This window comes from Arvicola amphibius, chromosome 6 (assembly GCF_903992535.2).
Source record: "Arvicola amphibius chromosome 6, mArvAmp1.2, whole genome shotgun sequence".
In the NCBI taxonomy this organism is placed as follows: domain Eukaryota; kingdom Metazoa; phylum Chordata; class Mammalia; order Rodentia; family Cricetidae; genus Arvicola; species Arvicola amphibius.
In genome coordinates this window covers 151990035-152009657 of record NC_052052.2, presented here as the reverse complement: position 1 = coordinate 152009657, position 19623 = coordinate 151990035, and the positions used below count along the sequence as shown (strand labels likewise).

At 45.9% G+C, this 19623-nt stretch overlaps 1 protein-coding gene across 2 annotated transcripts in view; it reads right to left on the bottom strand.

Moving 5' to 3' along the window:
- Positions 1-2424: 2424 nt before the first annotated feature.
- The window catches only part of Pcbd2 (pterin-4 alpha-carbinolamine dehydratase 2), a 55498-nt gene continuing 38299 nt past the window's right edge, over positions 2425-19623 (bottom strand). For both annotated transcript variants that reach the window (XM_038334941.2, XM_038334942.2), the window contains 2 exons: positions 4851-4931; positions 2425-2672 (listed from right to left, as the gene is read on the bottom strand). In XM_038334941.2, the coding sequence (XP_038190869.1) occupies positions 2577-2672; positions 4851-4931 (177 nt within the window). In that variant the 3' untranslated portion in view covers positions 2425-2576. The remainder of the gene's footprint in view (positions 2673-4850; positions 4932-19623) is intronic.

The following is a 19623-nucleotide window of genomic DNA, read 5'->3' as shown; positions in this document are numbered from 1 at the left end:
AACCTTTACAGGTTACAAAACCACTGTCCCACAGTAGCTACCAAGACTCCTTTCCTGAGGAAAATGTAAACAATGTCTAAAGTCCCAAGGACAAATTCAGAGAAGACTGCATCAAAGTTCACACCCAGGGAATCAGTGAGTTTATTGGGCTTACTTACAGAGCACAGATAAGGGGTTACATACAGGAGGTAGGAGTTCCCTCCCAAAGGCCACACAGGAATCATTGCTTTCCCATAGATGCATAAATGGAGGTACCCCCCTAACCCTCACCAGCCTATAGACTCTAGCCTTGCCCTCAGGCCACAAGCAATCAGCGCAGAATTGCATGCAACCCTAGAATGGCTGGATACTCAGGGTCCTGCAAGCCTTCCCATCCTTCCTTCCATGGGGGATGTCAATAGTCAGAAAGCACAGCTGGGATGATCCTACAAGCCAGCATGGCTGAACTCCCAACAATACTGGTTGCTTGCCTCAGAGGATAGTCATGAACAACGTGGAAACTTCTGAGTGTGAGGAATGAGCTCAAGACCTAGAGATGTTTTTAAGTACAAGAGCTATAGAGATTTAGTTCTGTTTAACCTTCAAAATTACTATCCACCCCCCCCCCCATTTTGGCCTGATTCTCACAAGGCAAGACATGGAGATCTGGATTGCTGGGTAATGTTATATGTTTAATCACTGAATTAGTCAACTTCCTGAAAACACAAGTTCTTGAGCTTTAAGGAAATGGAGTAGCCACCCCACTATCTCTCCTGTCCCTAATATTCTTTCTTCTCTGTTATTTGAGTGTTAGAGGTGGAACCCATATCCTTGTGTGTTGGGCCTCTACCCCCGCTAGTCCTTAGTATTCTAAAACATATGTCCAGGTCCATTGCTGGTAGGAAAATAAATAAGCAACTAAAACACTGAATTGAAAAATAATAGCATCTATACCTGCCCAAGAGAAGAAGCAAGTCCTGGTGATTATACTCAACAATATTATGTCACATAATAAAATTAGGAGAGGATTTCAAATCTGATCCCAAATGGTAAGTGTTGGAGACAGAGGGAAGTACCCCGAGCTGGTCAATGCAGAATATACACATGCACTAGTACATCACACCGTGTTTCATAAAGATACACAATTTTTTAAAACTGATTTTCTGACACAGTCTGACAGAGCCCGGGCTGGTCCCAAATGTCATAGGTAGCAGAGAATGACCTAGGACTACAGCCCCTCCTCCTAAGTGTGGTGTGCTGGGATTACAGGTGTGTGCCGTCACACCTCGTTCCATCCAGTTATCTGCATACACACACACACACACACACACACAGACACACACACATACAGAGACACACACACAGACACACACACAAGCAAAGCTTTAAAAAGTACTTGGTAGCTGCAAGTGAAGTAATGTCCTACCGTACACCAGACAGGCCAAGCCGGAGGGCGGGGTCCAAGGGAAGTACCAGCAGAGGACTTACCACCTCCCTGCACCACACACCACAAACCCAGAAACACAAGCTCTGGTCAGACCATGGCTTCACTCTCCCCTCACCCACACGGCACCATGTGGAAACAGCTAGAGCAGTGGTTCTCAACCTGTGGGTCGCAACCACTTAGGGTCAGATGACACTGGCACAGGGATCACCTAAGACCGTCCTGCAAGTCAGACAGCGTAACAGTAGCAAAATACAGCTATGAAGTAGCAACAAAAAACGTTATGGTTGGGTCACCTCAGTATGGGGAACTGCCTTAAAGGGTCACAGCGTTAGGAAGGCTGAGAACCACCAAGTTAGAACCAAGAGGATCGGAGAACTTCACCTTCCAGCTCAGCATAGCTGGGCCAGCAATTCACCCGTCAGCATATGTGTCCCACGATGGTCTTCGTGTGCTTCTCGGTTAGGTTTTAGGACTGTGCTTATGTTCCCCCTCCCACTCCTTACACCGTCTTACCCCACCATTATAACCTCCCCTCCCCGCAGTGTGCTATAAGGCCGCCTTTACTATACCCTCCAGCTGGGAGTCTCTCAGGCTTCTTCTCCTCTTCATTCTCCATCTTCTTCCTCTTGACCTTTTCTCTTCTTTTTACTTCTTAACTATAACCTTTGTCAATGCAAAAACAAACATGGATCTCACCTTCCAAAGGAAATAAGAGGTAGTTTATCGTGGAGCCATTTTGCATGACTACCACCCAGGAACACAGGCTCAGCAGTCAAGAACTTAACAGTGCACTTCCAGAGGCCCTGAGTTCAGCTCCAGCACCCATGTCAGACAGCTCACAACTGCCTGACTCCAGCTCCAGGGGATCCTGCACCTGCGGCCTCCACAAGCAACTGGACAACGCGTACTCACACAAAGACACACACATTTCACATTTTTAAATAACTCGGGTTGGTTTATTATATGTCTGACTAGACGTAATAAAAAACAACTCAAGCTTCAGGTTCAAATCATTCTGTATTTAAGCATCAACTATACAAAAATGTATATATGTAAAAACAAACAAATTTATGATTTAACTTATTCACATGAATGGCCTTAAAAACGCTGCAGACGACCAGGTTCCGATCTTTACACACATGGAAGGCGATCACAGAGAAGTGGCAGCACGGTCGATGAACTGGGCCAGCTTCACATCACGCTTGCTCAAGCCTCCACAGTCGTGCGAGGTGAGAGTTATCTGGACCTACAGATGGGAAAACAGCTTTTCAGATCTGAGCAGACCTGCGGGAGAGACCCTGGGTGCTTCAGAAGTCAATCTATTTCTCAACATTCCTATCTGAGAATTGGAGGGTAGATGATTTAGAAAATACTACTGTATGAATAAACACTGCATTTCCCAAACCCAGTGAGCTTGGGGTACAGGCTGCACCAAGCTGGGTGTAATAACCACCCAGGCGGGAAGGCTCCCAGAAGACGAGGGAAGTCAGCAGCCAGGATGGAAAATCTTGCTTCCTGGGAAGCACGAACAGAGACAGAAGCGCCATTTTAACTCCCAGAACTTTAATTATACCAACCCTGCTCAGGCCACCAAGAACAGGCAAGCCCACCCATCAGGCAGTACCTGAGTGAGGTAGAGAAGCAGGCGACCAGATGAGGGAACATGGATGGGCTCATCATCCAACAGCGATATTAAAGAGCAAGAGTGTCCAGAAAGTAGACGCTCATCCTGGAACTGGACAATTAGAAACTGCTTCTTTTTTAAATTATAATATAGTGAAATTCTCTTTTCCTCAGAGGACGTAGGAAAAGTGGCTTTTAGGCATAGAGCAAAGAAAACCCAGCCTATGATTCGCAATCCCAGAGAACCTAGACAACAAAGAGGACCCTAAGAGAGACATACATGGATCCAATCTACATGGGAAGTGGAAAAAGACAAGATCTCTTGAGTAAATTGGGAGCATGGGGGTCATGGTAGAGGGCAGAAGGGAAGGGGGAGAAACGGAGGGGAGGAAAATATATAGCTCAGTAAAAACAAATTCTAAAAGAGCTACTAATAGGGAGTGGAAACAGCCCAAGAAAAAGAAGTGCATTGCAGTCAACAAAGCTGAACGGAATTGGAGTCTGAAGAGCACACTTCAACATCAGACATGGAGATGCAGAGGTTAGAGTCTCCAGATAGTTTTTGCTCTTGTTTTGGCCCAGTATCTCTTCGCTGTGCTCATTCTCCTCCATTTTGGAATGGTGATAATAATGGAATGTGCCATTATATGTTGGAACTATGTGATCTGCTTTTTGATTTTATGGGGTATTACAGTTAAGAGATTGTATGAATCTCAGTAGAGACTTTGGACCTTTACAGGATTGATGCTGTGACAGACTATGGGGCCTTTCAGAGTTGGGCTAAAAGCACTTTGCATTATAATATGGCTACAAACCTATGGGGGCGGGGAGCGGAATGTGGTGGTTTGAATAAAACTGGCCCCATAGGCCCATAGGGAGTGGCACTACTAGGAGATGTGGCTGTGTTGGAATAAGTTTATTACAAGGGTGGCCTTTGAGGTCTCAGATACCCAAGTCAGGTTCAGTGTGGCACTCTCTCTTCCTGCTGCCCACTGATCTGGATATAGAACTCTCAGCTACCTCTCCAGCACCATGTCTGCCTGCGTCCTGCTAAGCTTCCCACCATGATAACAATGATCTAAACTTCTGAACTGTAAACCAACCCCTATTAAATGCTTTCCTTTAAAAAAAAAAAAAAAAAAAAAAAAAAAAAGGAAAAAAGGAAAAAGAAAAAAAAACCTCAAAGAAATCTAGATAGCTATGCAGAGTGGGAAGACACTCTTCGGGGTGCGGATAGTCTTGCTGCACCCCTTAAGAGATTTTAGTCTGCCCTCCGGAGATCAAATCTTTAATAAACATTTACTACAAAGAGACAGTTGCTGAGATTTATTTCAGTGAGACACATAAGGCCATGCTATCTGATTTGCTACCATTCCTTTTAATAAATTATTTTCAAATTAAAACTCTGAGGTCTCAGGTAACTGAGTTGGCCATGGCAGCACATGCCTGTAATCCCACAAAACAGGAGGACCTCCCCCACCAGCCTGGTGCTCTCAGTGAGTTCCAGGGTACACAGGGAGACTCTGACTTAAATAATATGCCCCTCCACAAAAATTACATAAAATTCTATCTTCATGGCTGATATCCATGATTAACTCAGGATAGTCCAAACCTTCAAAACAAATGTTGGAAGCCAAGTCAGAGAGCAAAGGACTACAGTTCTGCTCCCAGGAAAGCCCTGAACTCTGCCAACAATGACACAGGGTTTCTGAGCGAGAATAAGAGAACATCCTCAACACCACATTCACAATAAGTTTCTTCAACTCTCAAATTAGTGATCACAAGATAGAGGTCCAGTTACCTTGTTGTACACGTTGAACCATTCTGGGTGATGATTCATCTTTTCTGCCTGCAGGGCAACCCTGGACATGAAGCCAAAAGCCTGCAAAACACCAAGTCCGGAATTACGGGCCCTGCCCCGCACTCTGTAGCTGGGAGACCCCAGAGCCACCCAACCAGATGAAGGCTCGTCGGGATGCTGGGGAAGCCTCAGAAATCACACGGGAAGGGCTGCTCTCTGCAGGCCAGGGCACCAGGGTAGCAGACTGCTAGGTGGGGAAACAATCTGGCTCAAATAAACAAACCAGGAAATGAGTGTCACCTAGTGACCTGTCTGGACTGCTTAATTGTCCTAGGCCTCCCGACTGCACAGGAATAATTCTCTTCAACCCGGTGCCCTGGGTCTACCTGCCCCAAATCAAGAGAACCAATTTACTCCTTAGCCATTCCTTCTGTTTTTAGTGAATGGGCTGCCTCGGCCATCAGCTGCAAGGCTGTGGAGAAAGGCCCACAGCTGTCCCAGCCCACACCTCAGGGGCAGCCAGTGAAGGCCTACCTGCAGCGCCAAGCAGCCTGAAAGAAAAGCCCTGCGTGCCTGCCAGGGAGCCTCTGGCTACAGCCCCAAGCTGAGGTGACAGTGTGCCTCCACAGAAGCCAAGTCTAGAAACAACATGGACAGCTGGGGCTCACACCGCAGGGAAAAGAGAAACACCAAGCAGGAGGCCATTGTTCTGAGGAAACCACTTTGTGCTTCCTTTCACATGTTTACGAAGGCGATGGCGAATAATAACCCTACTTTACACAACCACTGTAAGGCTCAGGAAACACTGTGGAAGGGGAGCACGAAGTGTGCAGGAGGCTGAAGGCAGGATGAAGGAAGGTGGGACACTTGTCAACCCACACAATCATGAGTGCATGACCTGCCCTGAGCACACAGCAGACTAGTCCTGTGAGCTGTCAATCACAGAAAGGGGAGGGAAGAATCTACTATATACAAAATGATCCAGAGCAAAGTAAATGTACTCTCCTGCCCCGTTCCATTCCAAATCCGATTCCCTAGATGTTATCGAGGGTACCAGTCGCCTAGGGAAGTCTGGTTTAATTAGCCAAACACGGAGTCAGCAATGCTGTGTGGGAATTTCTACTGTCGAAGTGACGGATTTTTATTCAGCATTAGCTGAAGCAGAAGACTGACTGCCCTTAGTGACAGATGGTGACAAGGCTCAGGGCCTCCTGGCCTTTTGAACCTGGGAATTCTGGATTCAAATTCTGACGCTACCACTTAACTGTCATGTGATCCTAAACTCCGTTTTCTTTTTCTTTTCCTTTCTCTCTGCAACCCACCCCTGGGTTTTGAGAGAGGCTCTCATGAGGCCAGGCTGACCTCAGAATTATTGTTAAATACTAGAAGAATAGGTATGTGCTTCCATAAATGGTTTCCAGGCTCAGCTCGCTCTCCTGAGCACACGTGCTCTCTCTTTCCCGTCTCTGTTATTTTTTGAGATTTGATTTTTGAAGGATGTGTATGTGTGCCTTGGAGTGCGTATGTCCATCCTGAGCTGGAGTCCCGGGAGGCTGTCCACTGCCCACATGGGGAACTGAACTCCGGTTCTCTGGAAAGTCAGCACACACTCTGAACCACTGTCCACCATGCAGCTGTCTATCCAGATGTTCCAGATGTCCATCTAGCCCTTAGTGTTCTTTTTTAATTAATTTAATTTGTTCTTAGACATTCTCACATATGCATAATGCATACCGAACCCTCTCACCCCACCTGCCTCCCGCCTCCGTCTAATCTCCCCTCACCCCTCACAAATCTCACACACACACACACACACACACACACACACACGTGTCTACTCCCTTTGTTTTGGGACCCACCGAGACTAGCCAGAGCCTTGTGTGTGGCCAGGAGTTTGGAGATAACACTAGAGCCTGGTGCACTCAGTAGTGAGTGTGTAACTGCAGACAGTGATCCCCCCCCAGAATCTAGCAAGGGTCAGTAGCCAGAGGTAATGGGGTAGGGCCTTATGAGCCCCTCCCCTCTCCCTGATGGGCTGCTAACAGGGCCAGTGTCACAGGGGCCTGGTGGCGGTAACTACTGTCTTGAGATCAGGACTGCAGTGGCTGTGTGGAGTGTACAAAGAGCCATCTGCTGCCCTTCGGTCTGACGTTTGGTCCTAACAACCTTCCCGACCCTTATGCAATGCTCCCGCTTGGGCGCAGCTTTCTTGTCAATAAAACAGAGAGAAATAAAAAGCTCTTATGGTCTAATGCAATCTAGTATGAATTGAGGTGAGGTGTGTATGGCACTTAGCAAGCAGCCACTAGCACAGAAGACCTCAGCTGTAGCACAGCTGCCGCCACCACTGCTCAGGATGAGCGCAGAGGCCGAGCAGTTTTAGGGTTTAAGACTCAGTTGCTGTCCCTAAGGAAAATGTCTCTTTCCTCCTCCCATGTGTCAGACAGACAGGATACACCATGCATGACACTGAATGGGGAGACAGTGTAATGACAATAGGTCAGGTCAAGTCAGTCACTGCCCTGAAGCCACAGTCTTTGCAGACTGTCATCCCACAAGGCCCCAAGTGCTGTCTAGCATCCCTTGCCATTTCAGGAGAACAAACAGACCAAGCGGATGCCTCACATCCTTAACCTCCAGCATGCTTCCAGCACACCAGTGAAACCTTCGGAAGATGCGGGTCTTCCAGGGAACGTTCACAGCTTGAGGGGTACACTGATCAAATAAATGGGCTCGGCCAAACCTAAATCAATGTTTTAAAGTGCACAGCCAGAAACTACCAGTTTGTATTTGCCTCGACTTTGTCCATTTCTTTCAGCTGTCACATCATAGTCACATTGGTTTTGTTTTTTAATATTTTCTCACACTTATGTAGTGTGTATGCACAGATGTGCATGCTAAGGCTGACTGTAGATGTCAGACAGGCCATCGAGCTTGATGGGATACACCTTTACCCACTGAGCCATCTTGCCAATCCTTAATATTCAGATTTAAGAAAATATAGCAGAAGGCAGAGGCAAGTGGAGTTCTGTAAGTTTGAGGCCAGACAGGGCTATAGAGTGAGACCCTGTCTCAAAAAAAAAAAAAAAAAAAGAGGAAGAAGGAAGAAGGTAGGAAGAGGAAAAAATATAGAAGGGCCAATGAGCTGGCTCAGCCGGTGAAAGCACTTGCTACTCAAGCCTGACACCTGAGCTTCACCCTCAGAACCCACAGTAGAAGGGAAGAACCAACTCCCAAAAGTTGTCCTTTGACCTCCACAGGGTTCATGGTACACAAACCTGTAACACACACAATAAGAATAAACAATAATATAAATTTAACTTAGAAAAGAAAGCATCACAAAATCTGATAAGCCACGCCAGATTTATTTATGATTTCTCCATAGGAGAAGTATGCAATTGACTCAGAGGGCAAAGCCCATTTGCCTTCTTCCCTTAGCAGACCCAAATCTATTACCTGCCTAGTTCAGAGCTTACACGTTTAAAAACATGCATGACAATATATATCCAAGTCATCAGACCTACTGCTTCAGGAGTTACACGAGTGAATAACAGGAAAGAGGAGAAATTGAAAGGGGCTTTGTGGCTACTGCTGTGGACTACGGTGAAGGAACTCACCCGGGGGCATAGCTGCAGGCGGCATGCCGGCTATTGCTTACCAAGGCTCCCGCTGGGACCTAATGACCCCGAGCTATTAAGAGGGTAGGGTCTTCTAAAACAGTCCCATCCAGCAATGCTGGAAAAGCTTGGGGCAGAACAGACTCATTAACAACCCAGCATGACAAAGGAAATGGGCAGTGACGTAAAATCAACAAGCTGGACAGGTGGCTCAGTGGTTAAGAGCACTGCCGCTCTTGCAGAGGACCCAGGTTCAAGTCCCAGCACCCACACGGCAGCTCCAGTTCCAGAGAATCCAACGTCCTCCTCTAACCTCTCTGGACACATACACATGGTACATAGACATACATGCAGGCAAAAACACCATAAACATAAAATTAAAAAGAAACTAACATGAGCTTAAAGGAATTAGAAAACCAATATATGAGACAAAAAGGACTAACATGAACTCAATTACTACAGTCCAAAAAAAAAAAAAAAGATGTATATAGGGCCAAGGGGCCAGACCGCTCAGGACAGAAGACCTGCCATTGCTGAAGGCCTGAGTTTCACCTCCAGAATGTAAAAGAAACATTGTAAAGAGAGACAACATTGTAAAGAGAGACTGGTGAGACGGCTCCTGCCTCCCAAGCCTGGCAGTTCCATCCCCAGAATCCAGGGAGAGGAGGAAAGGGAAAATCCATCCTATAACATTAGCCTCTATCCTCCACACACACACTCACACGCTCACACGCTCACACACGCGTGCGCACACATACACACACACACTAATATAAGAATGCAACGATTGTCAGCTGGTAGGCAGTGGTGGCGCACACCTTTAATTCCAGCACTCAGAGGCAGGCGAATCTCTAGAGCATGGTCTAACAGAGTGAGTTCCAGGACAGTCAGTGCTACACAGGGAAACCTTTGTCTCTAAAAACAAAAACAAAACAAAAACCAAGAAAAAAAAAAAAGAATGCGACCATGTCTCCACATTTTAGTAAAGTTAATAAACTTAGATTTTTAAAAAAGTCCTTTTACTCATTTAGTAAGAAATTCCATGTATAAAGATAAAAGAAACTTGTTGACTTCAAATGTCCCACATATTGGCATCAGAGGGAAAAATACCTGCAAGACTGTAGGAAATAGAAGTAAAAAAAAGACTGAAATAACTAAATTTTTGTTGTTTTTGTTGTTTTTTCCAGACAGGGCTGCTCTGTACAGCCCTGGCTGTCCTGGAATTTGCGCTGTAGACCAGACTGACCTCAAACTCAGAGATCCACCTGCCTCTGCCTCCTGAGTGTTGTGATTAAAGATTGTACCCCGACTCCCAGCAAGGGATTTTACAACAGCCGGCTAAACTAGTTTTCACAAAAAATAAAAGCAATAGCTTTGATGTGGTGGCGCACGCCTTTAATCCCAATCTCAGGAGGACAGAGGCAGACAGATCTCTGTGAGTTCCAGAATAGCTCGGGATAACAGTGAAATACAGTCTCAAAATACACAACAAACAAACAAATAAATAGAAGCAAGTGAACTGGCATTTCAGAAATACAATAATGCAGGTCAGCAAGATGGTTCCGTGGGTAAAGTCCTTCTCTTACAAGTCTAAGCAACCAGAGTGCAGTCCCCAGAAGCCACATAGAAACAGAAGGAGGGGACTACGGGCTCCATAACGCTGTCCTGTGAACCTTACATTCATGTCGTGCCGTGCACACACACACACATGCACACTCACACACCCATGCTCACACACATTTAAATTTATTTAGTTTAAAAAAGAAATGCAGCAGCTCAGAACAACTGCATTCATCCTTCTAAGGAAACGACTGAAGAAGGAGGAGTTAGAGCTGAGAGCCAAGCGGAAAACCACGCCCAAGGTGCTGGCGACCAGAGTAAGTTCATTAAGTGCTAGGACTTCCGTTTAGCACAACTATAGCAATTAAGGAACCAAAAGCAAATGTTATCAGCTATTAAATGTCATCAGGTAGAAAAAGGGAAGAGTAACAGGCAGGTTCAAAGCTGAAAGAGACAAGTGTCAGAGGTCTTTAGAGGTGGAAACACGGGAGACTGGAGCCAGGAAAACAGCGTCAGGTGGGACTGAACAGGGGAAGGGGGAGACTGGAGCCAGGAAACAAGCGTCAGGTGGGACTGAACAGGGGAAGGGGGAGACTGGAGCCAGGAAACAGCGGTCAGGTGGGACTGAACAGGGGAAGGGGGAGAGAAAGCAGCCAAGGAGCTCTGGTAGCTCCAGCGGGAACGTGCTAAGGGGACAGTAACACTATATGAGGAACAGCACCTTCAAAATTGAAAACAAACATTCCCAACTAAGGAAAACACAACTAAAAACTTGAAACACACCAAAATACTGCATTTAAAACAGCATTACTCAAATATAGTCTAAGGTAAGTAACACTGCTTTTGTCATGGTTCACAAAACCAAACAATCAATAAATGTGCTCAGCCTAAATCCAAGCAATTAAAGTCAAAATAAACTCATCAGCAATGAAGACTATGAGTTATTGGTACTACACAAACATAGCCTCAAAATTAACCAGGCAGAAAGTACAGAAAATATAAGGCAAATAAAACATTTATGTTTGAGTTGGTGCATTATCATACTACAAATAAGCCCTCTTTTTCTGTTTTGTTTTGGGTTGTTTTGGTTTTGAGACAGGGTCTCTCTGCATAGTCCTGACTGGTCCTGGAACTCACTTTTAGAGGCAGGGCTGACCTTGAACTCAGGCATACAGCACCTTGCTAGGCTCCAATAAGCCCCTATTAAAATGTTGAGGAGAGGCTATGAAGAGCAATGCTGAGGACCTGGGTGGGGTTCCCAGCACCCACATGGAGGTTTCCAGCCACCCATAACTCCAATTCCAAGGGCTCCAACACCCACTTTTGACCTCCATTAGACCCTGCATGTTAATGATACACATACAAGCATGCCAACAAACACATACATAACATAAAAATGAATAAATCATTTTTTAATTTTGACTTTTCAAGACAGGGATTTCTCTGTGTAACCACACTGGCTGTCCTGGAAACTCTTTCTGTAGACCAGGCTGGCCTCGAACTCACAGAGATCTGCTCTGCCTCTGCCTGCCGAAGTGCTAAGATTAACAGGCGTGTGCCACCACCACACCCAGCATGGATAAATCTTTAAAATGTTGTGGCAGTTAGGGGGAATTGAGGGTTGGTTCTAATGTTGTTTACAATAAATAATCCTCCTTTAAAAAAAAAGTTTATTTTTAGATGGAGCTGGGAATACCTGCAGAAAAAAGCACCCATACACATTAGATGGATGGATGGATAGATAGATGATAGATAGATAGATAGATAGATAGATAGATAGATAGATAGATAGATAGATAGATAGATAGATATAGATAGATGATAGATAGACAGACAGACAGATGACAGATAGAGAGAGAGAGAGAGAGAGAGAGAGAGAGAGGAGAGAGAGAGACTTGTTTTTTTAAACATATTAAAGAGCGAGGGAAGGGGGTGGGATGCAAAGATGGAAATGCTCACACATGAGACTCTCAGAAACCTCCAGTACACATAATGTAAAGGGCTCTGCTATGGCGTGGCAGCAGACACCTATAATCAAACACTGAGGAGGCTGGATACAGAGGCTCCCAAGCTTAAAGGCAGCCTGTGCCATATGGTAACTTATCTCAAAAAACAAAACATGGGGGCTGGGGAGAGGGCTCAGCAATTACAAGGTCTTCTGCTGTTTTTCCAGTAGAATTCAATTCCTGGAACCCATGTCCAGGCAGCTCACAATCATAACTGTCATCACTCCAGATTCAGGAGGATACTTACACAGAGACACGCAGATATACACAAAATTAAAAGTAAAATGATTAGCCCGTTGGTGGTGGCTCACACCTTTAATCCCAGCACTTGGGAGGCAGGAGACCAGCCTGGTCAACAGAGCTAGTTCCAGGACAGCTTTCCAGGCTGCACAGAGAAACCCTGTCTCAAACACTTAAATAAATAAATAGTAAAATAAATAATTTTTTAAAAAAAAACCCACAAGCCAGGCTTGGTAGTGCACACCTTTAATCCCAACGCATGGAAACAGAAGCAGGTGGATCTTTGTAAGTTTGAGTTCCAAGTCAGCCAGAGCTACGTAGTGAGGCCCATCTTTAAAGGATGGGGGGACCAGGTAATAACAGAATAAATTATACAAAAAAGTTGCTTGCCACACAAACTGGACTGCCCAAGTCCAAGGCCTGGAACCCACAGTGAAAACCAGAACCGACTCCTTAAAGTCACCCACTGGCCTCCACACATGATCATAGCACACATGTGCCCACGCTCTCACACAGACATGCACGTATACATGCACGAATGTACATATGTGCACACACATGCATGCACCACAAGTCCATGAATTTAGAATGAACAGGTCCTCTTCTCAAGCACTCACACACAGTTACAATAATGGTCACTCTCCTTCCTACCCTTGCCTTAGACACAGGAATTGGATGCAATCGTCAAGTAGGAAGAGAAACCACCCTCTGACATGGAAGTACTGCCAAGACCCTATTACAAACATGAGGAACACAGGGTCTATGAGCTGCATGAGAAGACGGGCAAGGCCCAAAGCTCATCTGAACCACTCATACCCTAGAGCAATCTGCAAGAAATACAGGAGCAATGTGAGGGGAGGGAGGCACTGGCTGGGAGTCAGGTAACCGGGCCAGAAACAGGAAGGACCTCACTGCATCCTTAGTACCTTTTGAATTTCCACAATGAATATATCTCATCTAGTTTTAAAAATTAGTTTGGGGAGAGTAGAGAAAAAAATGAAGGAATCATGCAAATGAAGTATACCGAAAAAGGGAGCCAAGACCCTGCAATGGTATTAATATGGTTCATATTAAAATACTTTGGCTCATGTTAACTTCTTAACATCTGCCTACCTGTTGAGGTGGGTTTTTAGTGCCAATTACAGCATAGTTTGTCTATGAGCCGTGTTCTGTTGAGCCACGGCCATTTTCAAACAAACATCTGGTCAAACAAATAACATATAATGGCTGATAATGGTTTCAGTCTTTTCCCTGCACTGCGAATCACAGACATCTCGCGAACAAGCCATGAGCGCATGATGAAGTCTGACTCCGAAGTCACTCTGCCATTTCGAGGAACGCGAGCACTACAATCACCGGCAAATTGGGCCGATGAAGTTTGTCATTTGGAAATCTCCAAATCATTGGCAAGTAAAAGTTTTTTTTTCTCCGTGAACCCCAAAATCAAGTCCTCTTTGGAAACTTGAATTTTTCTCAAAGTGACTTTTTGTTTCAGTTCCACTCGTGAACCATGAACACTATCAGATGCGCAAAACCGAAACAGGAATCCCGTGTCGATCTGTGAAACACATAACAGCACCCCAAACTTAGAGTGGAGCCTCGGTCCTAAGAACATGTATGACTTACCAAAGCGCACAGGCTTAAACTCCGGCGCGGTTACAATAGGAACCTTTCAGTCCTCGGCACAGTTCCCTTTGATATACGTCCTTCAAATCAGCTGCCTTCATATTTTGATTATAGACTATTTTTAATTACATAACTAAAAAAGAACATATCTCCCCACTAAGAAAATGAGCACCAGGTACTCTCAAGTAATTTCGCCAGTACAATCTCCATTAAGCGTTAATTTTTTAATACTCCCTCACTAATGCAATGAATTAGAACTCTCTATTGTTTACGAATCACCTTCATGTTTGTAGGCCTATTAACCCCTTCTTTTAAAAAACACAATTGCTGTGGAAGGAAAATGATATTTATGTCTGATTAGAAATGAAAACACTATTACATAAATCAGTTGGGCATTTTCTTCACGTCTTGAAACTTGATCGCAATTTCCTCTAATTGGTGATCAAGGGAAACTATCATTGTGATCAATTAAAGTAAGTACCAGATTCCGGCAACACAGCCTACCTTAATTTCAGCTCGAGTCTGCACTTCTTCAACTTTAATTAAAAATGAATGAAATTATAAGCAAAATACAAGGCAAGATCATTGCCAAGCGATGCACATGCCACGGGGACAGGACCTTCCCTCGGCCGTTGGTGACATCAATCCCGTAAACACTGCTTGGTGCCCAGAGGGAAGACATTCTCTGCCCTGAGCATGGACTACACGTCTCCCCGTGACTTCCCCACTGAAACACTGGTCCCTGTTCCAGCCACTGCAAAGGGAACATCAGATCTAATTTGTGGGTCAACACAATATTCGTGGACCAGAATTGTGAGGGAACAGGGCCCAGGCAAGGATGCGATTCACTCCGGCTTTTCCCCTCTGCACCATGAGCCCAGGGTCGACTAACAGAGCTGGGAGAATCAGAGACCTGGGTTCAAGCTGCAGACTGCAGTAGTCTCTGTGCCATCCTCCCCGGCCTGGCTCTCTGTTAGCATTCATTGCTTCTGGTTCCAAAGCACTGTTCGGTGCTTCAAACATTGCAGCACCTGTGGCTGAAAAGGAAACATTCTTTTCCAACCAACACCAATCTGAGACCAAACGAATTTACACTTCACAATGCTGAGAAAACCTGCAGCATCTTGAGAACGGTTTCTTTAAGTTGGTGTTGCCATGGAAGACTTCCTCGGGGTCTGTGAGGCAGCTAAGTCGAGAGACTAGTCCTCTGACAAGCACAGGTTGTGTGTATGTGTGGTGAGGTGTGTGTACTGTGTATGGTGTCTATAAGGTACTGTGTATATGGTGGATGTGGTGTGTGTATAATGTGTGGATTGGGGTGTATTACGGGGGTGGTTGTGTGTGTGTGTGTGTGTGTGTGTGTGTGTGTGTGTGTAAGACTTGAGGACCATTCTTCAGGCTTCCATCTGTCTGGGGGCAAACACAGCCTCCCAGTCCTGGGGTTGCAGCCTGCATGCCCTCCACCTAATTTGCAGAGCTCACCATTCCGGTTACTCGGGACAAGAAAACCCAATTCTAACACTGAAACTGGCTTTCCCTCGTGCCAGCTTTCCTCATGCTCTCAGGTAAAGCCAGCCCTCTGCCCTGCCCAGGCTGAATTATCATCTCTCGCGCACACACACACACACATGCACGCCCACACACACACAGAGATAATGATGACAGTAATGATAATAAAGAGAATTTTTTCATTCCGACATCACTATTTCTGGTAAGCTCCACAGTACCCTAGACAACCAATTGGAAAAAGAAAGCAACACTTTAGCTAAGGCACGGCACCACCGTCAAAACACATCATTAACAGAAAAACGCAAGGCTGCAGAATCAGGACCTGTCATGTTGAGGGGCATGCGTCCTGGGTTCCTACACCAGTGAAGCCTCCCCCCTCCACCCTGCCCCAGCAGGAATCATCTACACACACAAGCCTTTGGTTCTCAAGGCAGCAGTCTGATCAACACAGGCCCTCCACATGTGATCTACCTATGGGCCCTTCACTTCTGTTCAGAGAGGTCTTTAAATAGATCATAGAAGCTGATTCGTACCCCCCCCCCAAAAGGCATTCTTAGCTCTTTTCCCAAAAGATACACCGCCCTTCCTGACTCCTCCACCACTACTCGCCCTAACTCATCCCCACATCCTCGGCGGCTTGCTCAAGCAGACCACTGCCCTGGGCTGACCACCCACTTCCTCGATTTCTCACATCCCTCAGTTCTGCACGCTCCAAATCAGCACGTGCCACTAGCTCTCCTCCACTAATGCAGACAAAACACTGGTCAAAACCAGCCCCCGAGAAAGCTGTCAGAGAAAGCAGTTCCTGGAGATGCCTAATGTCACAAACATCACCTGCTACCCTACCGCTGACTATCACCACGCAGCCACCTCGGGACTGTCCTCCAGAGGCTTCCTTAGCTGACTCCTAAGCTCTCTGGATCTCGTAAGGTGAGAAGTATTACAAAATTACCAAAGATCTTTGTTTCCTTTCAGGCAATCTCTGTAAGAACTGAACTTTAAGCTCCTTGATGCTTTCATCATTATAAAATTCATAAAAATTCAACTTTATATAGAAAAAGTGTCTGTTTTCAATGTCATGCATCCAAAACCATGGGGTTTCAGAATATCAGGCCAGACACATTAAAAACAAAAGCACCCAAATAAGTACACAAAATAGAGGTCTGTTCCTTCAGAGAGCCCTTCCTGCCGCTCAGCCTCCAAAATGCTATGGCGTTACATGCCTGGATACTTTTTTTTGGGGGGGGGTCTCATGTGGCCTTGGGCTCTGTACTGAGGATGACCTGGATCTTCTAAGGTCCCTACTCCCCTCATCCCCCTAGTGTTGGGATTACAAGTGTGCACTATCATGCCAAGTTTATTCAATACCGGGAACCAAACGGAGGGCGTGGGGGCATCGGGCGTCAGTCAAGCAAGGCCAAGCACCCCCACCAACTGAGCTACATCTCCAGACCTGCTTTCTTTCTCTTCACAATCAACCAGCTGCTCTCGAGACTCCGCTACCACTGATTCTACGCAGTTCATGTTTACGTGGGAGATGAAGCCACAGGGGTCTCTACACCCTTCCAGGGATAGAGACTAGCGCATTAAACTGAAAGTCAGGATCCTACAGCTGAGGGTGGGAGGGTTGGAGAACAAGGTTTCAGGCAGACAAAACGCTCGCCCCATTATCATCTATAGGATCATGCTGCGGGTTTGCACACATCACACGTTACATCTGGTTGTACCCTCCCGTCTCACATCCCCCAACCATCTGATGGCACAAACCAGACAACCACAAGCCCACGGTGATGCTTTCGTTACTTTGTTTTAAGCCAGGAGTCCATTTCCCTTTTGGATTTTTAAAGTACTTTCTACCACATTTGCCGATTATCTTCTGTAAGGAAATACGTCACCCAAACATTGGAACATCCTGGTTAACCCCACAGAGGACCTCCCGTGACAACACATTACCCGAAGAAAGCAGCTACCAGAACCAAGTTTCAGGAAATCTGTGCCAAGCAGGCAGCAACCAGGAAAGAGGCTGTCGGGGGGGAGGGGAGGTGTGGAAGAGCACACCACAGTCCCTGAGCACAGGGCGCTGGTACTCCTGTCTTGGGTGTGTATGTGTTTGTATGGAAGAGCTCACCACAGGGCTGAGCACAGGGCATGGATATTGCCTGTCTCAGAGGTGTGTTGTGTGTGTGTGTGTGTGTGTGGTGGAAGAGGCACACCGCAGTGCTGAGCACAGGGGGCTGGTACACCTGTCTTGGGTGTGTGTGTGTGTGTGTGTGTGTGTGTTTGTATGGAAGAGCTCACCACAGTCCTGAGCACGGGGCGCTTGCTGGTACACCTGTCTCGGGTGTGCATGTGTGTGTGCATGTGTGTGTGTGTGTGTGTGTGTGTGGAAGAGCACACCGCAGTGCTGAGCACGGGGCGCTGGCACAACTGTCTCGGGTGTGTGTGTGTGTGTGTGTGTGTGTGTGTGTGTGTGTGTGTAAGAGCACACCGCGATGTTGAGCATGGGTGTCTGTACACCTGTCTTCAGACGCCGAGCTGAGGAAACCACAGTATACTCAGGACTTGTCACCACTGTTAGGATGAAGCTTAAGGAGCGCTAAAGTCTCACTCTTGCAGACTGAAAGAAGGGACTAGGTCTTGTGTTTTAAACAGCATTACTAAACAATTAAAGAAAAACCTCAGGGTTCATGGCCACAGAGAGAGTAAGCAAGCTTGGCACTCACTCACAGCCACAGAGAGAGTAGGCAAGCTTAGCAATCACTTTATTTTCGGTATCAAAGACTCAGTGCTTGGGGGGGTAGTGCCATCGTAACCTGGAAACTTCGAATCTGGGGATGTCTCCTTCTGGGTACTGAGTAAACTCCGAACCTCTGCTCATCCCTGTAAACCTGAGAAGCTGCCCCGACTCTCAATTTCACTGTGGGACATGAGAGGTCTCGTAAAGGCAGGACTGCCGTGCACAGACGACAAACCACCACGGGGCTTCATCATGCACAAACAATGTTTTAAAACTAAAACATTCGTTCTTGTGACCACATAACTTAATAAAGCACAAACCTGAAAAGCAATCACATCAAGATTCCTATCTGCACCGGAACTCAGAAGAGAGCAAAGGATTGAAGGAGGTCCGCGGCGAGGAGAGAATACATTTTCGTTGGTTTTCTTCAATATTCATACATAAATTACTTTAACTTCAGCTGCTGAGTTAGTAGGGCTTTCTCTAGCTTGGGTTTTATTTTCTATTCACAATATATTTAGGGAAAGTGTTTTCCTGACTTACGAACAAGAATGTTTGGTCTCCTTCGGGTCTGTCATCTCTCTGACCAGGTGAGGCCACAGCAGACACAGCAGAGCCCACAGGGGAGGAGCAGGCACAATCGGGGGAGAGGGGCGGGGGCGGCAGGGGGGTGACCAATTGAGGCAAGTGCTGCAGGGGGAACATTCTTCCCTTTTGTTTTGAAAAGTTTATTATTTCATATCTTATGCAAATCATACTTCATATATTAGGCAATAATATTTGAGAAATACCGGAGTCAAATTAAAGGCTTCAATAGTCCTGGCTGAAAGCTCTGTGATTTTCCTATAAAAAAATTATTCCAATTTGTTGATCTTACATAGGATGAAACATACTGTAACAATCTTCATAATTTATGTCCTGTTGGGACACAAGGATTTAAAGTAACATAATACAGAGCCGCACCACAGTTAATCTAAACCACCTGACCAGATAAACACCAGCCTTCCTTCTCTCTTCAGCAAAGGCATTTCTGTTTATTGTCATATCCTGTCCTCCTTCTAGGACACGCAGAGTAAATGCAGCCAGCGCGCCTTTCACTGGGAGGCTGAGCTGGCCTTTCCCATGTCCGGGGTTTGGGAGCACACAGGTACCATACAATGTCAAGGGCTTACAAGACAGAAAGCAATCCAAGAATTCCACCCTCAGAATCATTTACAGTGAGGCAAACATGGATTCATCCAGCACAATCTGGACCAGGTGTGGTGTTATGAACCACAGCCTTTCGATTGGCTTTTGGTTTTTAATGTCAGTGAAAAAGTAATTCCTTAAAAAAAAATTATGAGGCTTACTATGAGCCAAATTTTTACAAATGCTTCAATCATGCCTCTTGTCATGCTTACAGGGGACACATGATTTGATTAACCAGATGCCCAAGGTAACCGTGTCTTCTGCAGTGAAGAACCCTGGTAGGAGAAAAA